This window comes from Callithrix jacchus, chromosome 10 (assembly GCF_049354715.1).
Source record: "Callithrix jacchus isolate 240 chromosome 10, calJac240_pri, whole genome shotgun sequence".
In the NCBI taxonomy this organism is placed as follows: Eukaryota; Metazoa; Chordata; class Mammalia; order Primates; family Cebidae; genus Callithrix; species Callithrix jacchus.
The window spans coordinates 113,305,469-113,325,938 of NC_133511.1; the positions used below are offsets into that span (position 1 = coordinate 113,305,469).

General features: G+C 38.0%; 1 protein-coding gene across 1 annotated transcript; it reads left to right on the forward strand.

Annotated features, from left to right (window-relative positions):
* Nucleotides 1-13,579: 13,579 nt before the first annotated feature.
* On the forward strand, nucleotides 13,580-16,315 carry OR4S1 (olfactory receptor family 4 subfamily S member 1). Its single transcript, XM_035264345.3, has one exon. It carries the CDS (start codon nucleotides 13,645-13,647, stop codon nucleotides 14,572-14,574), a length of 930 nt encoding a protein of 309 aa, XP_035120236.3. The 5' UTR covers nucleotides 13,580-13,644; the 3' UTR covers nucleotides 14,575-16,315.
* The last annotated feature ends 4,155 nt before the right edge of the window (nucleotides 16,316-20,470 follow it).

Sequence of the window (20,470 nt, forward strand, 5' to 3'; positions counted from 1 at the left end):
TTTTCAAGGTTCTTTCTTTCTTTGCATTGATTTAGAACGTGTTCTTTTAGCTCACAGAAGTTTCTCATTACCCACCTTCTGAAGTCTAATTCCGTCATTTCATCACAGTCATTCTCCATCCAGCTTTGTTCCCTTGCTGGTGAGGAGTTTTGGTCCTTTCTAGGAGGTGAGGTGTTCTGGTTTTGGGTGTTTTCCTTTTTTTTGCACTGGTTTCTTCCCCTCTTTGTGGATTTATCCACCTGTCGTCTGAGTAGTTGCTGACTTTTCGATTGGGTCTCTGAGTGGACGCCCAGATTGTTGATGATGAGGTCTTTCTGTTACTTGGTTTTCCTTCTACCAGTCTAGCCCCTCCACTGTACGACTGCTGAGGTCCACTCCAGGCCCTGCTTGTCTGGGGTACACCTGTAGCAGCTTCAGAACAGTGAGGGATGCTACCAGTTTCTTCTTCTGCTATCTTTGTCCCAGAATGGTGCCCGCCTAATGTCAGTCTGATCAGTCCTTTTTGAGGTGACTCTGGATATACAGGGGTCAGGGAGCTGCTTGAGGAGACAGTCTGTACTTTATAGGAGTTCAAGTGCTGAGCTGTGAGGTACGTTGTTCATTCTGGGCTGTTAGGCAGGTGCGTTTAATTCTGCTGCAGCACAACTCTTAGGACCCCTTTTTTTCCTCAGATGCTCTGTCTTGGGGGTTGGGGCTTGCTTTATGAGTGTCTGTGGCACTATCCTGCCAGGCTAGGAGGCAGTCTAGTCACTATTTGCCTGCCGAGGCTCTGCCCTGCTGATGTGGTGTGGGTTCTGTTGCTGTGGGCTCTGCCCTGCAGCCATGGGCTCCGCGGCAGGCTCCGCCCTGCTGCCACCAGCTCTGCCCTGCAGCGGAGTCTCTCTGTTACGGTGTGTTGCCTCGGCAATGGCAGGCTGCGTCAGCAATGGGAGTGTACCTTTGTAGGGGCGCATATCCTCGGTAATGGCGAATGCCCCTCCCCCATCGAGCTGCACCATCCTGGATTCAGCTGTGCTCGCAGTGAGGCTCTCCACCCAGAGCATTTTGAGTGCTGTTTTGTTTGTTCCTGTGTGGGTGAAACCCGCCGAGCCCCGCTCGCCTGGCTCCCTGCCTCAGAGCGCCTTTCTTTTTTTTTTTTTTTAAGTTGAACAGATGGCTCTCTCCCAGGTGTTTCGGTCACCTGCTGTTAGAGCGCCAGGATCTGTGTGATTTCCCATGCAGCTAGCCACTGCGCTGGCTCAAATGCCACTTCCCAGGAATCTCCTGGTCTGGCTCACTGTCCAATCCCATTTAATCAGATGGATATGCTAATCTGCCCTCCCAAATCTCAGATTGCCAGTTTAGCAGGGCACCCGGGCCCATGTGTTTTGTGCAGATTGTTGGGGCGTGCCTGAGCTGTGGCACCGGCTGAAGCAGCTGCAACAACCGAACCGGCTGCACTTGTGTCCCGTGTCTTTCCTACACCTGGGACTTTTGCCATTCTGTGGGCAACAAAGATCCATCTGGAAATGCGGCTTTGACTCACCTTCTGAGCATTCGCTGAGAGCTGCAATCCCAAGTTGTTGTTACTGAGCCATCTTGAAACCCTCCCCAGTTACATTCTTTTACATGTGACTTGCCAGTTATCCCAGCACCATCTGTTGAATAGGGTACCCTTTTCCCACTTTACGTTTTTGTTTGCTTTTTGAAGATCAGATGGTGGCAAGTATTTGGCTTTATTTCTTGGTTCTGTATTCAATTCCATTGGTCTACATGCCTATTTTTATACCATGCTGTTTTGGTAACTATAGCCTTATAGTATAGCTTGAAGTCAGGTAATATGATGCCTTCATATACGTTCTTTTTGCTTAGTCTTGCTTTGGCTATATGGGGTCTTTTTTAGTTGAATATGAATTTTAGAATTGTTTTTTCTAGTTCTGTGAAAAATGATAATGAATACTTTGATAGAAATGGCATTGAATCTGTAGATTGCTTTTGGCAGTGTGGTCATTTTCATTATATTAATTCTACCCATCCATAAGGAAGGAATATGTTTCCATTTGTATGTATCATTTATTTCTTTCAGCAGAGTCTTGTAGTTTTACTTGTAGAGGTCTTTCATGTCCTTGGTAAGGTATATCCTTAAGTATTTTATTTTATGTTTTGCAGCTAATGTAAAAAAAAGATTGAATTCTTAATTTGTTTCTCAGCTTGGTCATTGTAGGTGTATAGCAGTGCTACTGATTTGTGTACGTTGACTTTGTATGCTGAAACTTTATTGAATTCCTTTATCAAATCTAGGAGTTTTTAGATGAATCTTTATGTTGTTGCTTTTTTTTTTTTTTTACTATTTTTTTATGCTGGAGTGGTTCTCATCTTTAGGGTTTTTAAAAAAGTATGCAATCATATTATTAGTGAACAGCAACGGTTTGACTTCCTTTTTACTAATTTGGATACCCTTTATTTCTTTCTCTAGTCTGATTGCTGTGGTTGGGATTTCCAGTACTATACTGAATAAAAGTGGTGTAAGTGGGCATCTTTGGTTTGTTCCAATTCTCAGGGAATGCTTTCAACTTTTCTGCTTTCAGTATAATGTGGGCTGTGGGTTTGTTAGAGATGGTCTTTATTACCTTGAGGCATATCCCTTCTATGCTAATTTTGCTGAGATTTTTAATCATAAAGGGATGCCAGATTTTGTCAAATGCTTTTTCTGCATCTGTTGAGATGATAATATGATTCTGTGTTTAATTTTGCTTATGTGATATATCACGTTTACTGACTTGTGCATGTTAAATCATCCGTGCATACTGGGTATGAAACTCACTTGATCATGGTATATTATCTTTTTGATATGTTGTTGAATTTGGTTAACTGGTATTTTGTTGAGAATTTTGACATCTATGTTCATCAGGGATATTGATCTATATACATATTTTTTGTTGTTATGTCCTTTCCTAATTCTGGAATTAGGTTGATATTGGCTTCATAGTATGATAAAGGGAGGATTCCCTTTTTCTCTATCTTTTGGAATAATATTAAAATTGTTCTTTAAATGTCTGATAGAATTCAGCTCTGAATCCATCTGGTCCTGGGTTTTTTTTTTTTGTTGTTGTTGGCTTTTGTTTTATTACTGTTTTAATCTTGCTGCTTGTTATTGGTCTGTTCAGAGTTTCTATTTCCTTCAGATTTAATCTGGGAGGGTTATATATTTCCAGGAATTTATCCATCTCCTCTAGGTTTTCTAGTGTGTGTGCGTAAAGGTGTTCATAGTAGCCTTAAATTATCTTTAGTATTTCTGTTGTATCAGTTGCAATATTTCCTGTTTCTTTTCTAATTGAGCTAATTTGTTTTTTTCTCTTCTTTTCTTGGTTAATCCCTCTAATTACGTAAATTTTGCTATTTAATTTTCACCTGAGTTGTTTTGTTTAATGTACAAATTTAAGGCTATATAGCTGACAACTGCGTAGGATTGTAAAACAGGGTATCATAAATCTGAAATTCTAAGATAGGAAAAAAAGGGGTCTATAAATCCATAAAAGCTACTTACATTAGCATGCTGAATATGGCTTTATGTGTATTTATGTGTCATGTACACAATGTTTTACTATTAAACATATATAAAAGAGCTCTAATTAATTGCTTAAGGAAAAATAGAAGTGCTTAAATCAGATACTAAAAAAGACTAACCAAATGCTATTTCAAGTTTATATAACTTAAGTAAAATCTTTAATAAATAAGCTAGCCTTAAAATTGTTGGCAAAGTAATATTGGAAATGTCTTAAGCATTGCCAGCATATACTTTCTATTTGCATCTATGAATCAAGCACTTTCAATCATGCTTCCTGCCAAACACTATAAGGTATCAAAATTTGGCATAGGGGTTAAAAAACTATAAACCCAACACAAAACAGAGTGATCTTCTCTTATGTAATTTTTAATAAATAAGACATTGATATTGGTTTAATGAAAATAGCTGCACTTTGAATTTAGTGAGATTACCATAACTTCTAATCCTGTGGCTTTAGGCAGTCTAGTCCACAGACAGTAAGAAGGTTGGCTTTGGGAAAGGACTGTTATCATCTTTGCTTCAAAGCTAAAATATAAACTAAGTTTCTCCCAAAGTTAGTTTGGCCTATGCCCAGGAATGAACAAGGACAGTTTGGAGGTTAAGAGCAAGATGGAGTATGTTAAGTCAAAAATTTTTTTTTACTGTCTCAGTTTTAATTTTGCGATCGTGGTTTCATAGCTTTAAATCATGGCAATCACAATTTTCATAAATAATCTGAACAAACAGTTAATTACATAAATGCAATCATAAAATACCCAAACTTTATATTCTAAATTATAACCAGTTTGTCTACAAGAAAAACTGGTCATAATTTAGAATATGAAGTTTGGGTATTTTACAATAATTTATATTATAGGAAAAAAAGTGTGTGTGTTTGTTTTTTGAAGATGAACAAGTTTTGTCTAATTAAAGCTTATTTAAAGATTATGTATAAAGGTAAAAGGAATCAGGAAATTAAAAAAGATGTAAAGAAAGTTATAAAAATAAAGAGGTTTTGTTGTTGAGGTAAAAAAGCTTAAAGAGAAATAATTTTATATAAGAAAGAATCTTGTATGGTAAATTAAGTCCTAAAATAAAATAAACTGGTTTCTTAAAAAGGAGGGATGTTTGAGACAAACCAGAAAGTCTGAGCATGTCATGAGCAGTTGGTGTAAGTCACAACAAGAGGATTTATATATTAAAAAACCCCCAAACCTTTTATATAATGAAGTTGTCATATTATCATTAAGTTTTGGTTTGCTTAGGAAAAGAAACTGAAACAAAAATTTTTTTTTTTAAAATTAAGGTTACTGGCATCTGTGTATCTTCCTGCATGTGCTTTTTAAAGTCCTTATAACATTGAGTGACAAGGCTTTAACTCCTGGGTCTAAAAAGGAAACCATGTTCTACTAAATCTTAAACACCGACAGCAACTGAAGTCTCGTCTTCAGGCCCTGTAGAAGTTGCCAATCATAATAAACTGCATTCCTGAGACAAACGGCAAGAAATTAAAGCTATTCAACTTCTCAAAGTCCAGGGATTGTCATTGAAGAGGTGGGCATGTAAGATTGTTAGGGCCAATGTAAATGACTTTACAATGACATGTAATTTTATTTTGTAATGTCGAGTGTTTTAAACATTTTATATTTGACAAAACTTTCCAAAATCAAATTATAAATAATATCTTTTTCTAACCTAATTAACCTTTTAAGACATTAGGTTTCCTAAAGTCCAAAAATTACATAATTTGATATAAAAATTATACAGAAGGCATTGTCAAATATAAAATGGTGTTTGATTTTAAAAAAAATGTGTTTATATATATTTTATTGTACTTTAGATTCTGGTGTACATGTGCAGATCATGCAGAATTGTTGCATAGGTGCATACATGGCAATGTGGTTTGCTGCCTCCATCCCCCCGTCACCTATATCTGGCATTTCTCCCAATGTTATCCCTCCCCAACCTCCCCACCCCCTGCTGTCCCTTCCCTAGTCCCCCTCAACAGACTCCAGTGTGTGATGCTCCCCTACCTGGGTCCATGTGTTCTCATTGTTCAACACCCACCTATGAGTGAGAACATGTGGTGTTTGATTTTCTGTTCTTGTGTCCATTTGATGAGAATGATGGTTTCCAGATTCATCCATGTCCCTACAAAGGACACAAACTCATCATTTTTTATGAATGCATAGTATTCAATGGTGCATTTTCATGCCACATTTTCCTTGTCCAGTCTATCATCGATGGACATTTGGGTTGGTTCCAAGTCTTTGCTATTGTAAACAGTGCTGCAATGAACATACATGTATCTTTATAATAGAATGATTCATAATCCTTTGGATATATACCCAGTAATGAGATTGCTGGGTCAAATGGAATTTCTGTTTCTAGGTCCTTGAGGAATTGCCACACTGTCTTCCACAATGGTTGAACCAATTTACACTCCCATAATCTGGAGACAACAGATGCTGGAGAGGATGTGGAGAAAAAGGAACACTTTTACACTGTTGGTGGGAGTGTAAATTAGTTCAACCATTGTGGAAGACAGTGTGGCGATTCCTCAAGGCCTTAGAAATAGAAATTCCATTTGACCCAGCAATCCCATTACTGGGTATATACCCAAAGGATTATAAATCATTCTACTACAAGGACACATGCACACGAATGTTTATTGCAGCACTGTTTACAATAGCAAAGACCTGGAATCAACCCAAATGCCCATTGATGATAGACTGGATTGGGAAAATGTGGCACATATACACCATGGAATATTATGCAGCAATCAGAAATGATGAGTTCGTGTCGTTTGTAGGGACATGGATGAATCTGGAGAACATCATTCTCAGCAAACTGACACAAGAACAGAAAATGAAACACCGCATATTTTCACTCATAGGCGGGTGATAAAAAATGAGAACACATGGACACAGGGAGGGGAGTACTAAACACTGTGGTCTATTGGGGGGAAAAGGGGAGGGCCAGTGGGAGAGGGAGGTGGGGAGGGATAGCCTGGGGAGAAACACCAAATGTGGGTGAAGGGGTGAAAGCAAACAGAACACACTGCCATGTGTGTACCTATGCAACTGTATTGCATGCTCTGCACATGTACCCCAAAACCTAAAATGCAATAAAAAAATAAGAAAAAAAACAAAAAACAACAACAACAACAACAAAAAAGTGTTCCTATTTCTCTACATCCTCTCCAGCATCTGTTGTCTCCAGATTTTTTAATGACCGCCATTCTAACTGGTGTGAGATGGTATCTCAATGTGGTTTTGATTTGCATCTCTCTAATGACCAGTGATGATGAGCATTTTTTAATATGTTTGTTGGCCTCATATATGTCTTCTTTTGTAAAGTGTCTGTTCATATCCTTTGCCCACTTTTGAATGGGCTTGTTTGTTTTTTTCTTGTAAATCTGTTTGGGTTCTTTGTAGATTCTGGATATTAGCCCTTTGTCAGATGAGTAGATTGCAAAATTTTTTCACATTCTGTTGGTTGCCGGTTCACTCTAATGATTGTTTCTTTTGCTGTACAGAAGCTCTGGAGTTTAATTAGGTCCCATTTGTCTATTTTGGCTTTTGTTGCCAATGCTCTTGGTGTTTTAGTCATGAAGTCCTTGCCTATGCCTATGTCCTGAATGGTTTGGCTTAGGTTTCTTCTAGGGTTTTTATGATGTTAGGTCTTATGTTTAAGTCTTTAATCCATCTGGAGTTAATTTTAGTGTAAGGTGTCAGGAAGGGGTTCAGCTTCTGTTTTCTCCACATGGCTAGTTAGTTATCTGAACACCATTTATTAAAAAGGGAATCCCTTCTCCATTGCTTGTTTTTGTCAGGTTTGTCAAAGAGCAGATAGTTGTAGATGTGTGGCATCGCCTCTGTTCTGTTCCATTGGTCTATATCTCTGTTTTGGTACCAGCAGCACCATGCTGTTTTGATTACTGTAACCTTGTAGTAAGTTTAAAATCAGGTAGCGTGATGCCTCCAGCTTTGCTCTTTTTGCTTAGGATTGTCTTGGCTATGCAGGCTCTCTTTTGGTTCCATATGAAGTTTAAGGTGGTTTTTCCCAGTTCTGTGAAGAGGGTCATAGGTAGCTTGAGGGGAAGAGTGTTGAATCTGTAAATTACTTTGGGCAGTATGGCCATTTTCACAATATTGATTCTTCCTAACCATGAGCATGGAATATTTTTTCATCTGTTTGTGTTCTCTCTTATTTCCTTGAGCAGTGGTTTATAGTTCTCCTTGAAGAGGTCCTTTACATCTTTTGTTAGTTGTATTCCTAGAAATTTTATTCTCTTTGTAGCAATTGTGAATTGGAGTTCGCTCTTGATTTGGTTCTCTTTTAGTCTGTTATTAGTGTATAAGAATGCGTGTGATTTCTGCACATTGATTTTATATCCTGAGACTGCTGAAGTTGCTTATCAGTTTAAGGAGATTTTGGGCTGAGACGATGGGGTCTTTTAAATATACAATCATGACATCTGCAAATAGAGACAATTTGACTTCTTCCTTACCTAATTGAATACCCTTATGCCTGATTGCTCAGGCTAAAACTTCTAATACTATATTGAATAGGAGTGGTGAGAGAGGACATCCTTATCTAGAGCCAGATTTCAAAGGTAACGCTTCCAGTTTTTGCCTGTTCAGTATGATATCAGCTGTGGGTTTGTTGTGAATAGCTTTTATTTTTTGAGATGTGTTCCATCCATACCAAGTTTATTGAGAGCTTTTAGCATAAAAGGCTTTTGAGTTTTGTCAAAGGCCTTGTCTGCATCTATTGAAATGATCATGTGGCTTTTGTCTTTGGTTCTATTTATGTGGTGGATTATGTTTATAGACTTGTGTATGTTGAACCAACCTTGCATTCCCAGGATGAGCTATCAGTTACCCAGCTCCCATGTAATTGATAAGGCTGGTCTTCTTCCTGCAGTGTCCCCTCCAATCAGACCTTGCCCCAGGCCATGAGCTACCCCACTGAGAAAGCAAGCTTTCTGACCTCACTCCTCCCCATCTGCTCTTTCTGTAAGTGGCAACCCCTGTGTTCCTTTAAGTTAAATCTACTAGATGTTCTATGACCTTCTTGTATTTGGATGTTTATATCTTTCTCTAGGTTTGAGAAATTCTCTGTTATTATCATTTTGAATAAACTTTTTACCTCTATCTCTTTCTCTACCTCTTCTTTAAGGCCAGCAACTTAAATTTGTCCATTTGAGGTGATTTTCTAGATATTGTAGGAATGCTATATTCCTTTTTATTCTTGTCTCTTCTAATTGTGTTTTCAAATAGCCTGTCTTCAGTCTCATAAATTCTTTCTTTTGCATGATAAATTCTACTATTAGAGACACTAATTTATTCTTCAGTATGTCTGTTGTATTTTTTAACCCCAGGATTTTTGCTTGACTCTTTTTAATATTTTAATCTCCTTGTTGAATCTTCTGATAGAATTCTGAATTCCTTCTCTGTATTATCTTGAATTTCTTTCAGTTTTTTTCTGATCTGCTAGGACTGTGTCATTCCTTTCAAGACAATGGGATCCCCCCTGCCCCAGGGTGTGTTTAGAAATGTCACCTGGGATCTAGGGCCTGGAATGGGGTCCTTATTTCTGTGACTGATGCCCTATTCTACTGTGGTTGAGTGGTATCCAAGACGTGAGACAAAAGTCCTATTTATCCTTCCCTCCTCTCCTCAAGTGGAAAGAAGGGTCACTTTTGGAGTCACAAGCTGTGCTGCCTGGGTTTTGGGGAAAGGTGGCACAAGCATTTTCTTAGCTGCCCAGGCAAGTGTCACACTAGGTTGTGTGCCCTTAAGTTCATGGACTCCAAGCCCAGATCAGCACTAGGTATTGCAATCCTTGTGGTCCAAATTGCCTTTCAAGTGTATTTAGGGCCCCAGAGCACTTTAGCCCATAGTGGCTGAAGGAACATTTTTTTGAGGAACATCCATACTGTTGTCCATAATGACTGAACTAATTTGCATTCTCACCAACTGTGTGTAAGGACTCCTTTTTTTTTTAACATCCTTGCAACACTTATTATTTTTTGTCTTTTTGTTAATAGTAATTTTAACATATGTGAGGTAATATCTCATTGTGGTTTTAATTTGCATTTTTTGATAATTAGTGATGTTGATCATTTTGTCATATATCTCCTGGCCATTTAAATATCTTTTTTTGACAAATGTCTATTCAGAGCCTCTGCTCATTTTAAAATTGATTATTTGCTTTCTAATATTGAGTGGTTTGAATTTCTTACATATCTTGTATATTAACCTCATCAGATTTATTGTTTGCAAATATATTTAGGTTGTCTCTTCAGTCTGTTGTTTTCTTGGCTGTGCAGAAGATTTTGTTTAATGCAATTCCATTTGTCTACTTTTGCTTTTGTTCCCTGTGTTCTTGGCTCATATTCAGAAAACTTATTGCTCAGACCAGTGTCATGGAGCTTTTTCCCCATGTTTTTCTTTTAGTGGTTTTATAGTTTCAGGTTTTACTATAAAGCCTTTAATCTATTTTGAGTTGATTTTTTTGTGGTATAATATGAGAATCTTATTTCATTATGCTGCATTTGGTTATTCAATTTTCCAAGCACCATTTATTGAAGAGATTGTTATTTCCTTATTGTGTGTTCATGGAATTTTTTCCAAAATCAATTGACTGTAAATGTGTGTATTTATTTCTGGGCTCTCTGTTCCATTGGTCCGTATGTCTGTCTTTATGTTAGTATCATGCTATTTTGATGACTACAAATTAATAGTAGATTTTGAAATCACTTAGTATGATGCTTCCCATCTTGTTTATAATTATTTAAGTCTTCTGGGTCTTTTAAAGTTCTATATGAATTTTAAGATTTCTTTCTATGTTTGTGAAAAATGTCATTAGACTTTTGATAGAAATTTGATTGACTCTGCAGATTGATTTGGATAGCATGAACATTTTAACAATATTAATTCTTTCAGTCCATGAACATGGAGCATCTTTCAATTTACTAATGTCTTCTTCAATTTATTTTACCAATATTTTATAATTTTTCATGTACACATCTTTCAACTCTTTGGTTAAATTTATTTCAATTATTATTATTTTTCATAGTGGTTCTAAACAATTGTTTTCTTGACTTTTTTGATAGTTTATTGTTAGTGTATAGAAATACTACTAATTTTTGTATGGTAATTTTGGATATTATAACTTTACTAAATTTGTTTATTAGTTCTAACAGCTTTTTTTTTTTTTGGCAGAGGTTGTGGGGAGGGAGACTTTAGGATTCCTGTATATAAGATCACACATCTGCAAACAGAGACAATTTAACTTCTTCCTTTCTACTTTGGATTACTTGTATTTCATTTTATTGCTTAATTACCTGGGGTAAGACTTCCAGTATGATGTTGAGTAGAAGCAGCAAGAGTAGAAATTCTTATCTTATTCCCAATCTTAGAGGAAAAGCTTTCAACTTTTTGCCATTGAATCTGATGTTAGCTGTGGGCTTGTCATGTATGGTCTTTATTGTGTTGAGAGTTACATTCTTTCTGTAACTAATTTGTTGAGAGTTTTTATCATAAAAGGATGTTGAATTTTGTCAGTTTTTCTTCATCCATTGAGATGACAATATATTTTTTGTGTTAATTCTGTTAATGTAGTATTTATATATGTTGAACCGTCCTTGTATCTCAGGGATAAATCCCACTTGATCAAGGCAGATAATTTTTTTTAATGTGCTGTTGAATTTGGTTTGCTAGGATTTTGTTAAGGAAATTTGCATCTGTGTTCATCAGGGCTATTAGCCTGTAGTCTTCTTTTCTGGTAGTGTCCGAGTGTGGCTTTGGTATTAGGGTAATGTTGGCCTCATAAAATGAGTTTGGAAATATCCCCTCCTTTTCATTTTGTTTCAGAAGAGTTTGAGAAGGATCAGTGTTAGTTCTTTAAATGTTTGGTAGAGTTTAGTAGTAATCAGTTCCTGGGATTTTCTTTGATGGAAAACTGTAATTACTTATTCAGTCTCTTTGCTCATTATTGGTTTGGTCATATATTCTATTTCTTCATGATTCAGTCTTCTTAGATTGTATGTGGCCAGGAGCTTATTTCATCTGGGTTATTCATTTCGTAGGTCTATGATTGTTCATAGTAGTCTTTTGTGATTCTTCATATTTCGGTGGTATGAATTGTAATGTCTCTTCTTTCATTTCTCATTTTATTTATGTCTCTCTTTTTTATTTTTTTAAAGTAATTCCACTATCTGTTAAATTTCTCATTTTGTTGTTTATTGTCTTCCTAATTAAAAAAAATGATTTATCTGTATTTTCCTTTACTTTGTGAAGCTTTAAAAGCAGTTATGCTGAATTATTTTTCAGACTGTTTACATACCTCCATTTCTTTGGGGTCAGCAACTTGGAAATTACTGTGTTCTTTTGGTGGTATGATTCCTTGGTTTTTCATTGTTTCTTGTTACCCTCTTGTTGATGTCTGCGCATTTGGTGGAGCAGTCATCCTTGCAAATTTCATTGGCTAATTTCAGTGTGGAAAGATTTTCTCTTATGGGGCATGATGGTGCTTTGTAATTCTTGTGGCCCAGACTGCCACAAGGATTAAATGGGATGGATTGGGTGGGTGGGATGGATAGGTTTTGGCACCAGTGGGGTACAGATGAATAATGTTTGTGGGGCTCTGTTAGCTGAAGTCAGTGGTGACACAGGTTTCAGGGATCCTCAGTGGCCAATGCTGTGGATGTTTGTAGTGGCAGCAAGGGTTGCTGGATTTATTGCTGGTGGTGGCTGCTAGGCTCTTCTCAATTTATTTTCCTACTGGGGAAGTTGTGGCTTAGGGAATCCTATTTAACATGGATCTGTCTTGTGTGCTTCCTCTTGGTGTTGGTGGCACAAGTGTATTATGGGTGGCACCTATTGTGCAGCCATGTAACTGAGGCCTGGAGCATGGGCACACATGAAGGAACTATGATTCTGGGATCCAGAATGATAATGACACTGGTGCTTAGGATGAAGGCCCTCCTGCCACCACATAGGTTACAGTGCTAGAGGTATGAATGCTTTGAAGCAGCCAGGGAGTCAAGAATGGGAGCATAGAAATAGGCAGAGTTACAATGGCTATAAGTTGGGGTGGGGACTAACTCTCTGTCGAGGATGAACTGGTGCCCAAAGTGTGGGCATGCTCAGACAGACTTTGGCTCCAGGGCCCAGCATGTGAACTAGTTTGCTCTAGTGATGGCCCAGTGTCTGCTACATGGGTGGGTGCAGGGCAGTCACAGACCCTGGGTCCGAGTGTAAGCCCTCAAGGAGAAGCTGCAGTTTGGTGTTAGGGAGGTGGCGGCTCCTTTTCCAAAGCAGCTCAATAGCATCTGCTTCTTGCAGGTGGATGGAGTACGATTGTGTCTCCCTTTCTAAGATTTCCTGGTGGGAATGGCTTTTGGTTATCTCAGTGACATAAATTCCAGTGTTCTCTGCAAAGCAGGGATCATGGTGGTTACCACCACATGGCTGATCTAATTGCCTCAACCTTTCCTCTTTGTTCCTAACCATCTCCTGGCATCTCAAGTATGCAGATATCACCAACAATCCTCTGTGTATGGTTATTCTCCATGTTCTTGCTCCTCTGTATTGCTGCAGATTCTTTAATGGGCCCTTGAGCCCTCTCAGAGCTATTTTGGTTTGTGGATGGCTGTATATATATTATATAACTAATATATATTATAAATAATATAATAAATATAAAATATATATTATAAATTATAAATATTATATAAAATATGTATAACATGTAAAATATGTAATTATATAGTATATAAGTAATATATATTATATATAAATAATACATTATATATATTATATAAATAATATATTATATAATATTATATATAAAATTTAATATATAATATAAAAATAATATATTAAATATAATATATATTATATTTATATATATTATATATATTATTTGTATAATATATATTATATATATATCATATATATTATGTATATATTTGGTCATAGGGATGAAGGCTAGTGTCTTTCTTACTCCATAATCTTGGTGGTATCTCACAAAACTTTCTTATATCACATAATTTATGTCTTTGCAGAGCCAGCCAGCCACTTTGTTGGTCTCGGGGCAGTTAATCCATGGGTGTCAGAAGCAACGTGACTGAGTTTATTTTATTTGGCCTTTTTCAGAGCAGAGAGATGCAGCATGCATGCTTTGTGATATTCTTCCTCTTTCATGTGCTCACTGTCCTGGGGAACCTTCTGGTCATCACCACCATCAATTCCAGCAAGACCCTGAAGTCTCCCATGTATTTCTTCCTGAGCCACTTGTCTTTTGCTGACATATGTTATCCATCCGCTACCATACCCAAGATGATTGCTGACACTTTTGTGGAGCATAAGATCATCTCCTTCAATGGCTGCATGACCCAGCTCTTTTCTGCCCACTTCTTTGGTGGCACTGAGATCTTCCTCCTTACAGCCATGGCCTATGACCGCTATGTGGCCATCTGTAGGCCTCTGCACTACACAACTATCATGGATCGCCGGAAGTGTGGCCTGCTAGCTGGGGCCTCCTGGTTAGCTGGCTTCCTGCATTCCATCCTGCAGACCCTCCTCACGGTTCAGCTGCCTTTTTGTGGGCCCAATGAGATAGACAACTTCTTCTGTGATGTTCATCCCCTGCTCAAGTTGGCCTGTGCAGACACCTACATGGTGGGTCTCATTGTGGTGGCGAACAGTGGCATGATTTCCTTAGTCTCCTTCTTCATCCTTATCATTTCCTATGTTGTCATCTTACTGAACCTACGAAGCCAGTCATCTGAGGACCGGCGTAAGGCTCTCTCCACATGTGGCTCACACGTAATCACTGTCCTTTTGGTTCTCGTACCCCCCATGTTCATGTACATTCGTCCTTCTACCACCCTGGCTGCTGACAAACTTATCATCCTCTTTAACATTGTAATGCCGCCTTTGCTGAACCCTTTGATCTATACGCTAAGGAACAACAAAGTGAAAAATGCCATGAAGAAGCTGTTTAGGCTCAAGAGGAGCTTAGGGGAGAAGTGACACTCCGAGAATCTCAGTCCAGCCAGGAAATTGGGAGACTTTCCATCTTGTAGCATCTAAAATAGACTTTGTATTTCCAGTTTGATGTTTGCAATGGAAACTGTCCTCCTAGCTCTTGTTGTTATAATAATCCCACATTTTCTTTCAATCCTTTATTCATTAAATATGTATTGAATGTTTACAGTGAGTGAGAACATAAATAAAAGTAAGCCATAATCTTTCCCTCAGGGAGAGTACAGTCCAGGAGGCTCGTAGGGTGATATTGAAGAGCTCATTCAGGAAACCTGTGAGGGCCTGTGAATGAGGGAGTGTCTTGACAGTCCAGGTATCTCATTGATAAATGAAGAAAATCACTGCACAATCCCTTTGTGTTGGCTAACACAGTGCTCAATGAAATTCACTCTTTTAAGAATAAAAAGCCACTTTACTCTTATCCCTTCATGCTCTCAGCAGGCAGATAAGAAAATAAGTAACAAATAATGTGGAGAGGTTAAGGGATTTACTCAAAGTTATACTTTAACTCCAGAGCAGGGTGAGGGCTAGAATACAGGTCCCTAAGTTAGCTTTTAGGGCTTTTCTCACCTCAGGATCTCTTGATAAAGCAGGAACGATCACTTCTGAAGGACCAAGGAATGCCAGTGATGATGACTTCGGATGATGAAGAGAAGAGCCAGGAAGAACACGTTGTCAACACTTCTTTCTGTGGTGCTGATTTTTCTCTCCAGCAAAACAGCTAACTGCAGCCCTCTGTAGCCCCTGTTGCTTTGCTCCATTTTGCCACTGGAGGGAGCCAAGTTTGTGCAGGATGCAATTAGAAGAGCTGGATTTGGTATCTCTTGTAAACGTTCATGGGTCATTTAACCTCACTGGGCCTCAATTTCCATATTTACAGAAGGAGACATTGATGATACCAGCTTCAGAAGGCTGTGAGAAGACCTATAAGACTTTGTAAAGACCTACATCAAAGTCTGTTTTTCAATGGTGGCTGCTAGCTCTGTTTTTAAATAATACCTTCTATTCCTCTCCCTTCCTATTCACCCCTCTATCCCTGCCTTTCCCTCAAAGCCCTGGTTACCAAACTATCAGATTATTTCATGTACACTTAGCATGTGCTGGGTGATATTCATGGGGCTAGAAATACAGCAAAAAAGGAAGCAGACAAAACTCCTTGTAATTGTGGAGTTAACATTTTAGAGTGTGATAAAAGCTGACCCTTGCTGAATTCTTCCAATCTGCAGAGACTCTCCTAAATGTTTTAATTCTATTTACTCCTTTCTTCCTTTCAACAACTTCATGAATGAGATGTAATCACCAGGAATGTGATGAGGTTTTGGTGAGAGCGGTGGTAATAAAGAGGACTCATTAGACTATCTAATGCCGAACAAACCCGGATGCAAATGTTGATCCTGATTCTGAAAAAATAATAGCAATAAAATGGCAGTTGACACCTTGAAAGCATAATATTCTCAGAAATTTTCATACATCAGCTTAATCTGTTGAATAAATAACCCCCTTTTAAAACTCCTTGGAACAATGTGGGAACATGAATGGTTATTCAGGTTTAAAGGTAAGTGGAGATACAGACGGGCTAAACTATGTACATAGGTCGCACACAGGACTTCTGAGTGCTAGTTTAGTGCTCTTTCTACTACTGCCTTCATACAGTATTTTAAAGTAGAGCGGTAGTGATATGTAAGTCTTATTCATGTATGCAGGCATATATGCATATATATTCATGTAAATGAAGACAGGTACATAAGGACATTTTTGTGAACATATGGATATGTACATATCAACGTGTATCTACTCTAAAGTAAAATTTCAAAGTTTAATGTACTCAGTTCTAACAATGAGTTATCATGCATGTGAAAATTCTACTCTTTTCTTTCTTTCTTTTGTTTTTTGAGACAGAGTTTTGCTCTGTCGCCCAGGCTGGAGCGCAGCGATGCAATCTCAACTCACTGAAACCTCCACCTGCCAGGCTCAAGTAATTCTCATTCCTTAGCCTCCCTAGTAGCTGGGACCATAGGCATGTGCTACCACATCCCGTTAATTTTTGTATTTTTAGTAGAGACAGGGTGTCATCATGCTGGCCAGGCTGGTCCTGAATGCCTGACTTCAAGTGGTCTGCCCACTTTGGCCTCCCAAAGTACTGGTATTACAGGTGTGAGTCACCACGCCTGGCTTCTACTCTTTTCTTTGAGGAAATTGAAGCACTTACATCATGGATTTGTCAGATCATAGGTGACTGGAAAGCAATTACTCAGGAATCCCACTCTTTGCCTAGACTGCTGTTTACAGAAGATTGACCAACAAAGGAAGCATTTTAGGTTGTGGAATCATAGGTGTGCTTGCTATGGCAGATGGTTCTTCCTGCTTCATGCTGGGGTGAGAAAAGAGGGTGAAATTGGGTTGGAGGGAGAGATCACCTACTTCAGGGGAGAAAAGACATCTGAGTTTCAGTTGAAGGTGAGGAGACTGGGTAAGTACTACAGGAGGAGCGGTGTAAGGTCTAAAAACTTGGCAGTAAGAGATGAGGCTGCTGTTCGATACAGTGGAAATTGCACTAGATGTCAAGTCGGGGAACAGGGTTCTAGGTGCAGGGCCATCAGCACCTCCATCTGAGTTGTCAGGGCTTCCAGTTCCTGACGTACACAATCACGGAGATTGGTTCGAATCTCTAAGGACCTTCAGCTCAGACATCCTGTGATTCTATTTTGTTCAGGACTATAGACTAAATGAAATCTGAGTCAAGCTTTTTTTTTTTTTCTCACTTTAGTGACATACTTCCTTTGAATTATTTTTAGGTGATTTTATAAAAAGAAAATATTGCATAGAGTTTCTATAGATTTCTGAGTTGACACAATTATCACAAGAGGGTAAAACATCAGATTAAGAAGATTTAATTGTATTTCCCCGTACTCTTCTTCCTTAAGACACAGCCCAATTTTAATGTTCCTACGACAGGTATTCTGAAAGTCACTAGTAGATGAAGCTCATTGACTGGTCACTCAGCTACTCTGTCAGTATATTTACCCTTCAGTACTGAGTTTTTCGGAAGGACTTCTCAGTTATAAACAAGATGTAATTGTTATTTTTTTTATTTTTATTTTTTTTGAGATGGAGTTTTGCTCTAGTTACCCAGGCTAGAGTGCAATGGCGTGATCTTGGCTCACCGCAACCTCTGCCTCCTGGGTTCAGGCAATTCTCCTGCCTCAGCCTCCTGAGTAGCTGGGATTACAGGCACGTGCCACCATGCCCAGCTAATTTTTGTATTTTTAGTAGAGACGGGGTTTCACCTTGTTGACCAGGATGTTCTTCATCTCTTGACCTCGTGATCCAGCCGCCTCGGCTCCCAAAGTGCTGGGATCACAGGCGTGAGCCACCACCCCTGGCCGTAATTGTTATTATACATTTACTTATTCTGCTGTGGTTGGAGAGTGAGCAGAGAAAGGATATGGTGGTAGGTATGGTGCTGGGGAAGGGCCCATGAACTCCTTCTTGGAAGGTGAAAGTGTCCACAGTGAAGGCAGAAAAGGAAGGTAGGCTAGAGGTGAGAAGGAGTCCCATGGCTGATTCCCTTCATAAAATATTTAAAAATATTACTTCTTAAAAATGTTTGGTACAAATAATATGTGTATTATTTAATATATGTAATAAGTAATAAATACCATTATTAATGTTATAAAACATAATTATTTAATAATCGCCTATGAACTTGTTATCAACTTAACAACATTCCTAATAACTTGCATCGTATGTGTCTTCTGTATTCTATTCTTTGCCTTCACAGCGATAACCAATATACTCAAGTTTGGTTTATGACTTCCTTACTTTAGGAAAATAGCTTTAACCTATGTGTATATACACCTAACCAATATATTGCTTATTTTTTCTCATTTCTAATTTTATAAAAATGGTGTTATACATTTGTAGTCTTCTGACATGCTTTTTTCACTTAACATAATATTTCAAAAATTTATCTTTATTCTTGCATGTAATTGTATTTCATCATTTTTACTATTGCACGAGATTTCATTGGGTGAATATGCCATAATTTTACTATTCTTTTATAAATATACCTTGGTTGTTTCCATATTTTTCAGCTAGATGAGTGCTGTTATGAACAGTCTCATATGTGTGAAAATGTTTTCCTGGGGCATATACCTAGGGATTGAATTGCTATGTTGAAGGGTATACAAATGTTCAGCTTTACCAAAAAAATGCCAAATTGCTTTTGAAAGTGGTTGTACCAACATTCACTCCCTACAGCAATGTATAAGAGATTCTGATGATGTACATTCTTTCCGTCACGTGGCATGGCCAAAACTTCATAACATTTTCGCTAATCTTGAGGATACACAGAGTATACCTTGTGTCTTAGTAACCTTGGGCTGCTATAATAAAAATGCTATACACTGGGTGACTCAAGCAACAAATAGTTACTTCTCATAGTTCTAGAGGCTCCAAATTAAGTCCAAGATTAAAGCACTGGCAGCTTTGGCGTCTGCTGAGCTGGGGGCCTGCTTCCTGGTTTATGGATGGCCATCTTCTTTCTGAGTCCTCACATGGTGGCAGGGGTGAAGGAGCTCTAGAGTTTCTTTTATAAGAGCATTCATCCCATTGATGGCAGCTCCATCCTCGTAGCCTAATCGCCTCCCAAAGGCCCACCTCTAAATACCATCACGTTGGGGGTTAGGATTTCAACATAGGAATTTTGTGAAAGTTGGGGGTGATGGGGGGTGTGGGGAGAAGTAAATAAACCTTTGGTTTATGGCACCCTCTCTGTAGTATATCATTCTGTGACTACTAATGAGATTAAGCAAAATTTTATATGCTTCTTCTCATATGTGCTTCCTTTTCTGTAACTTGCCTATCATATCTTTTGCCCATTATTCTATTGATTTATTTGAATTAAATAATAGATTTCTAAGAGTTTTATGTGTAGTTGGACTAATCCTTTGTCAGTTATATATCAGTTATAAGATTAACTTGTGGCTTATCTTTTCATTTTATTCTGTGCTAAACATTTTTATTTTCAATGTAGTTTAAAATTTTCTGTTGTTAGTGCTTGTTTAAGAAATATCTTTCTTAAATCAGTGTCAGGAAGATATTAACTAATATATATATATATATATTTTTTTTTTTTTTTTGAGATGGAGTTTCTCTCTTGTTACCCAGGCTGGAGTGCAATGGCACGATCTCGGCTCACCGCAACCTCTGCCTCCTGGGTTCAGGCAATTCTCCTGCCTCAGCCTCCTGAGTAGCTGGGATTACAGGCATGCACCACCATGCCCAGCTAATTTTTTGTATTTTTAGTAGAGACGGGGTTTCACCATGTTGACCAGGATGGTCTCTTGATCTCTTGACATCGTGATCCACCCGCCTCGGCCTCCCAAAGTGCTGGGATTACATATTAACTGATATATTATTCCAAAAATTTAAAGTTGTGCCGTTCATTTAAGTTTGACTTCAAATTGATCGTTGGAAATTGTTTGAGGAAAGGATTCAATTTGATCCCTCCTAGATGGATAATCAAACATTCCATCATGATTTATTGAGCAGTCCTTCTTTTCTTCATTAGTCTATGATGTTGGTTCTGTTATATATATTATTTCTGTATTTGTATAAGCCTGGTTCTGGGCCAACCTTACACTGTCTTATTTACTGTATTTTTATAAGGTCTTGATATCTGATAGGGCAAGATATTCTAAACGTGTTTCATCTTGTCTACTTTGAGTTCTATCCTCTTTAAACAATTTAAAAAACTAAATTGTCAAATAGTGTACAATAACTCCTTGGAATTTTTGTTTGAACATTTTTTTGAAATTGTATCTGCAAATAATTTTGAATAATTTGGAAATATAACTCAATCTCATAATATACAAGTTATGGA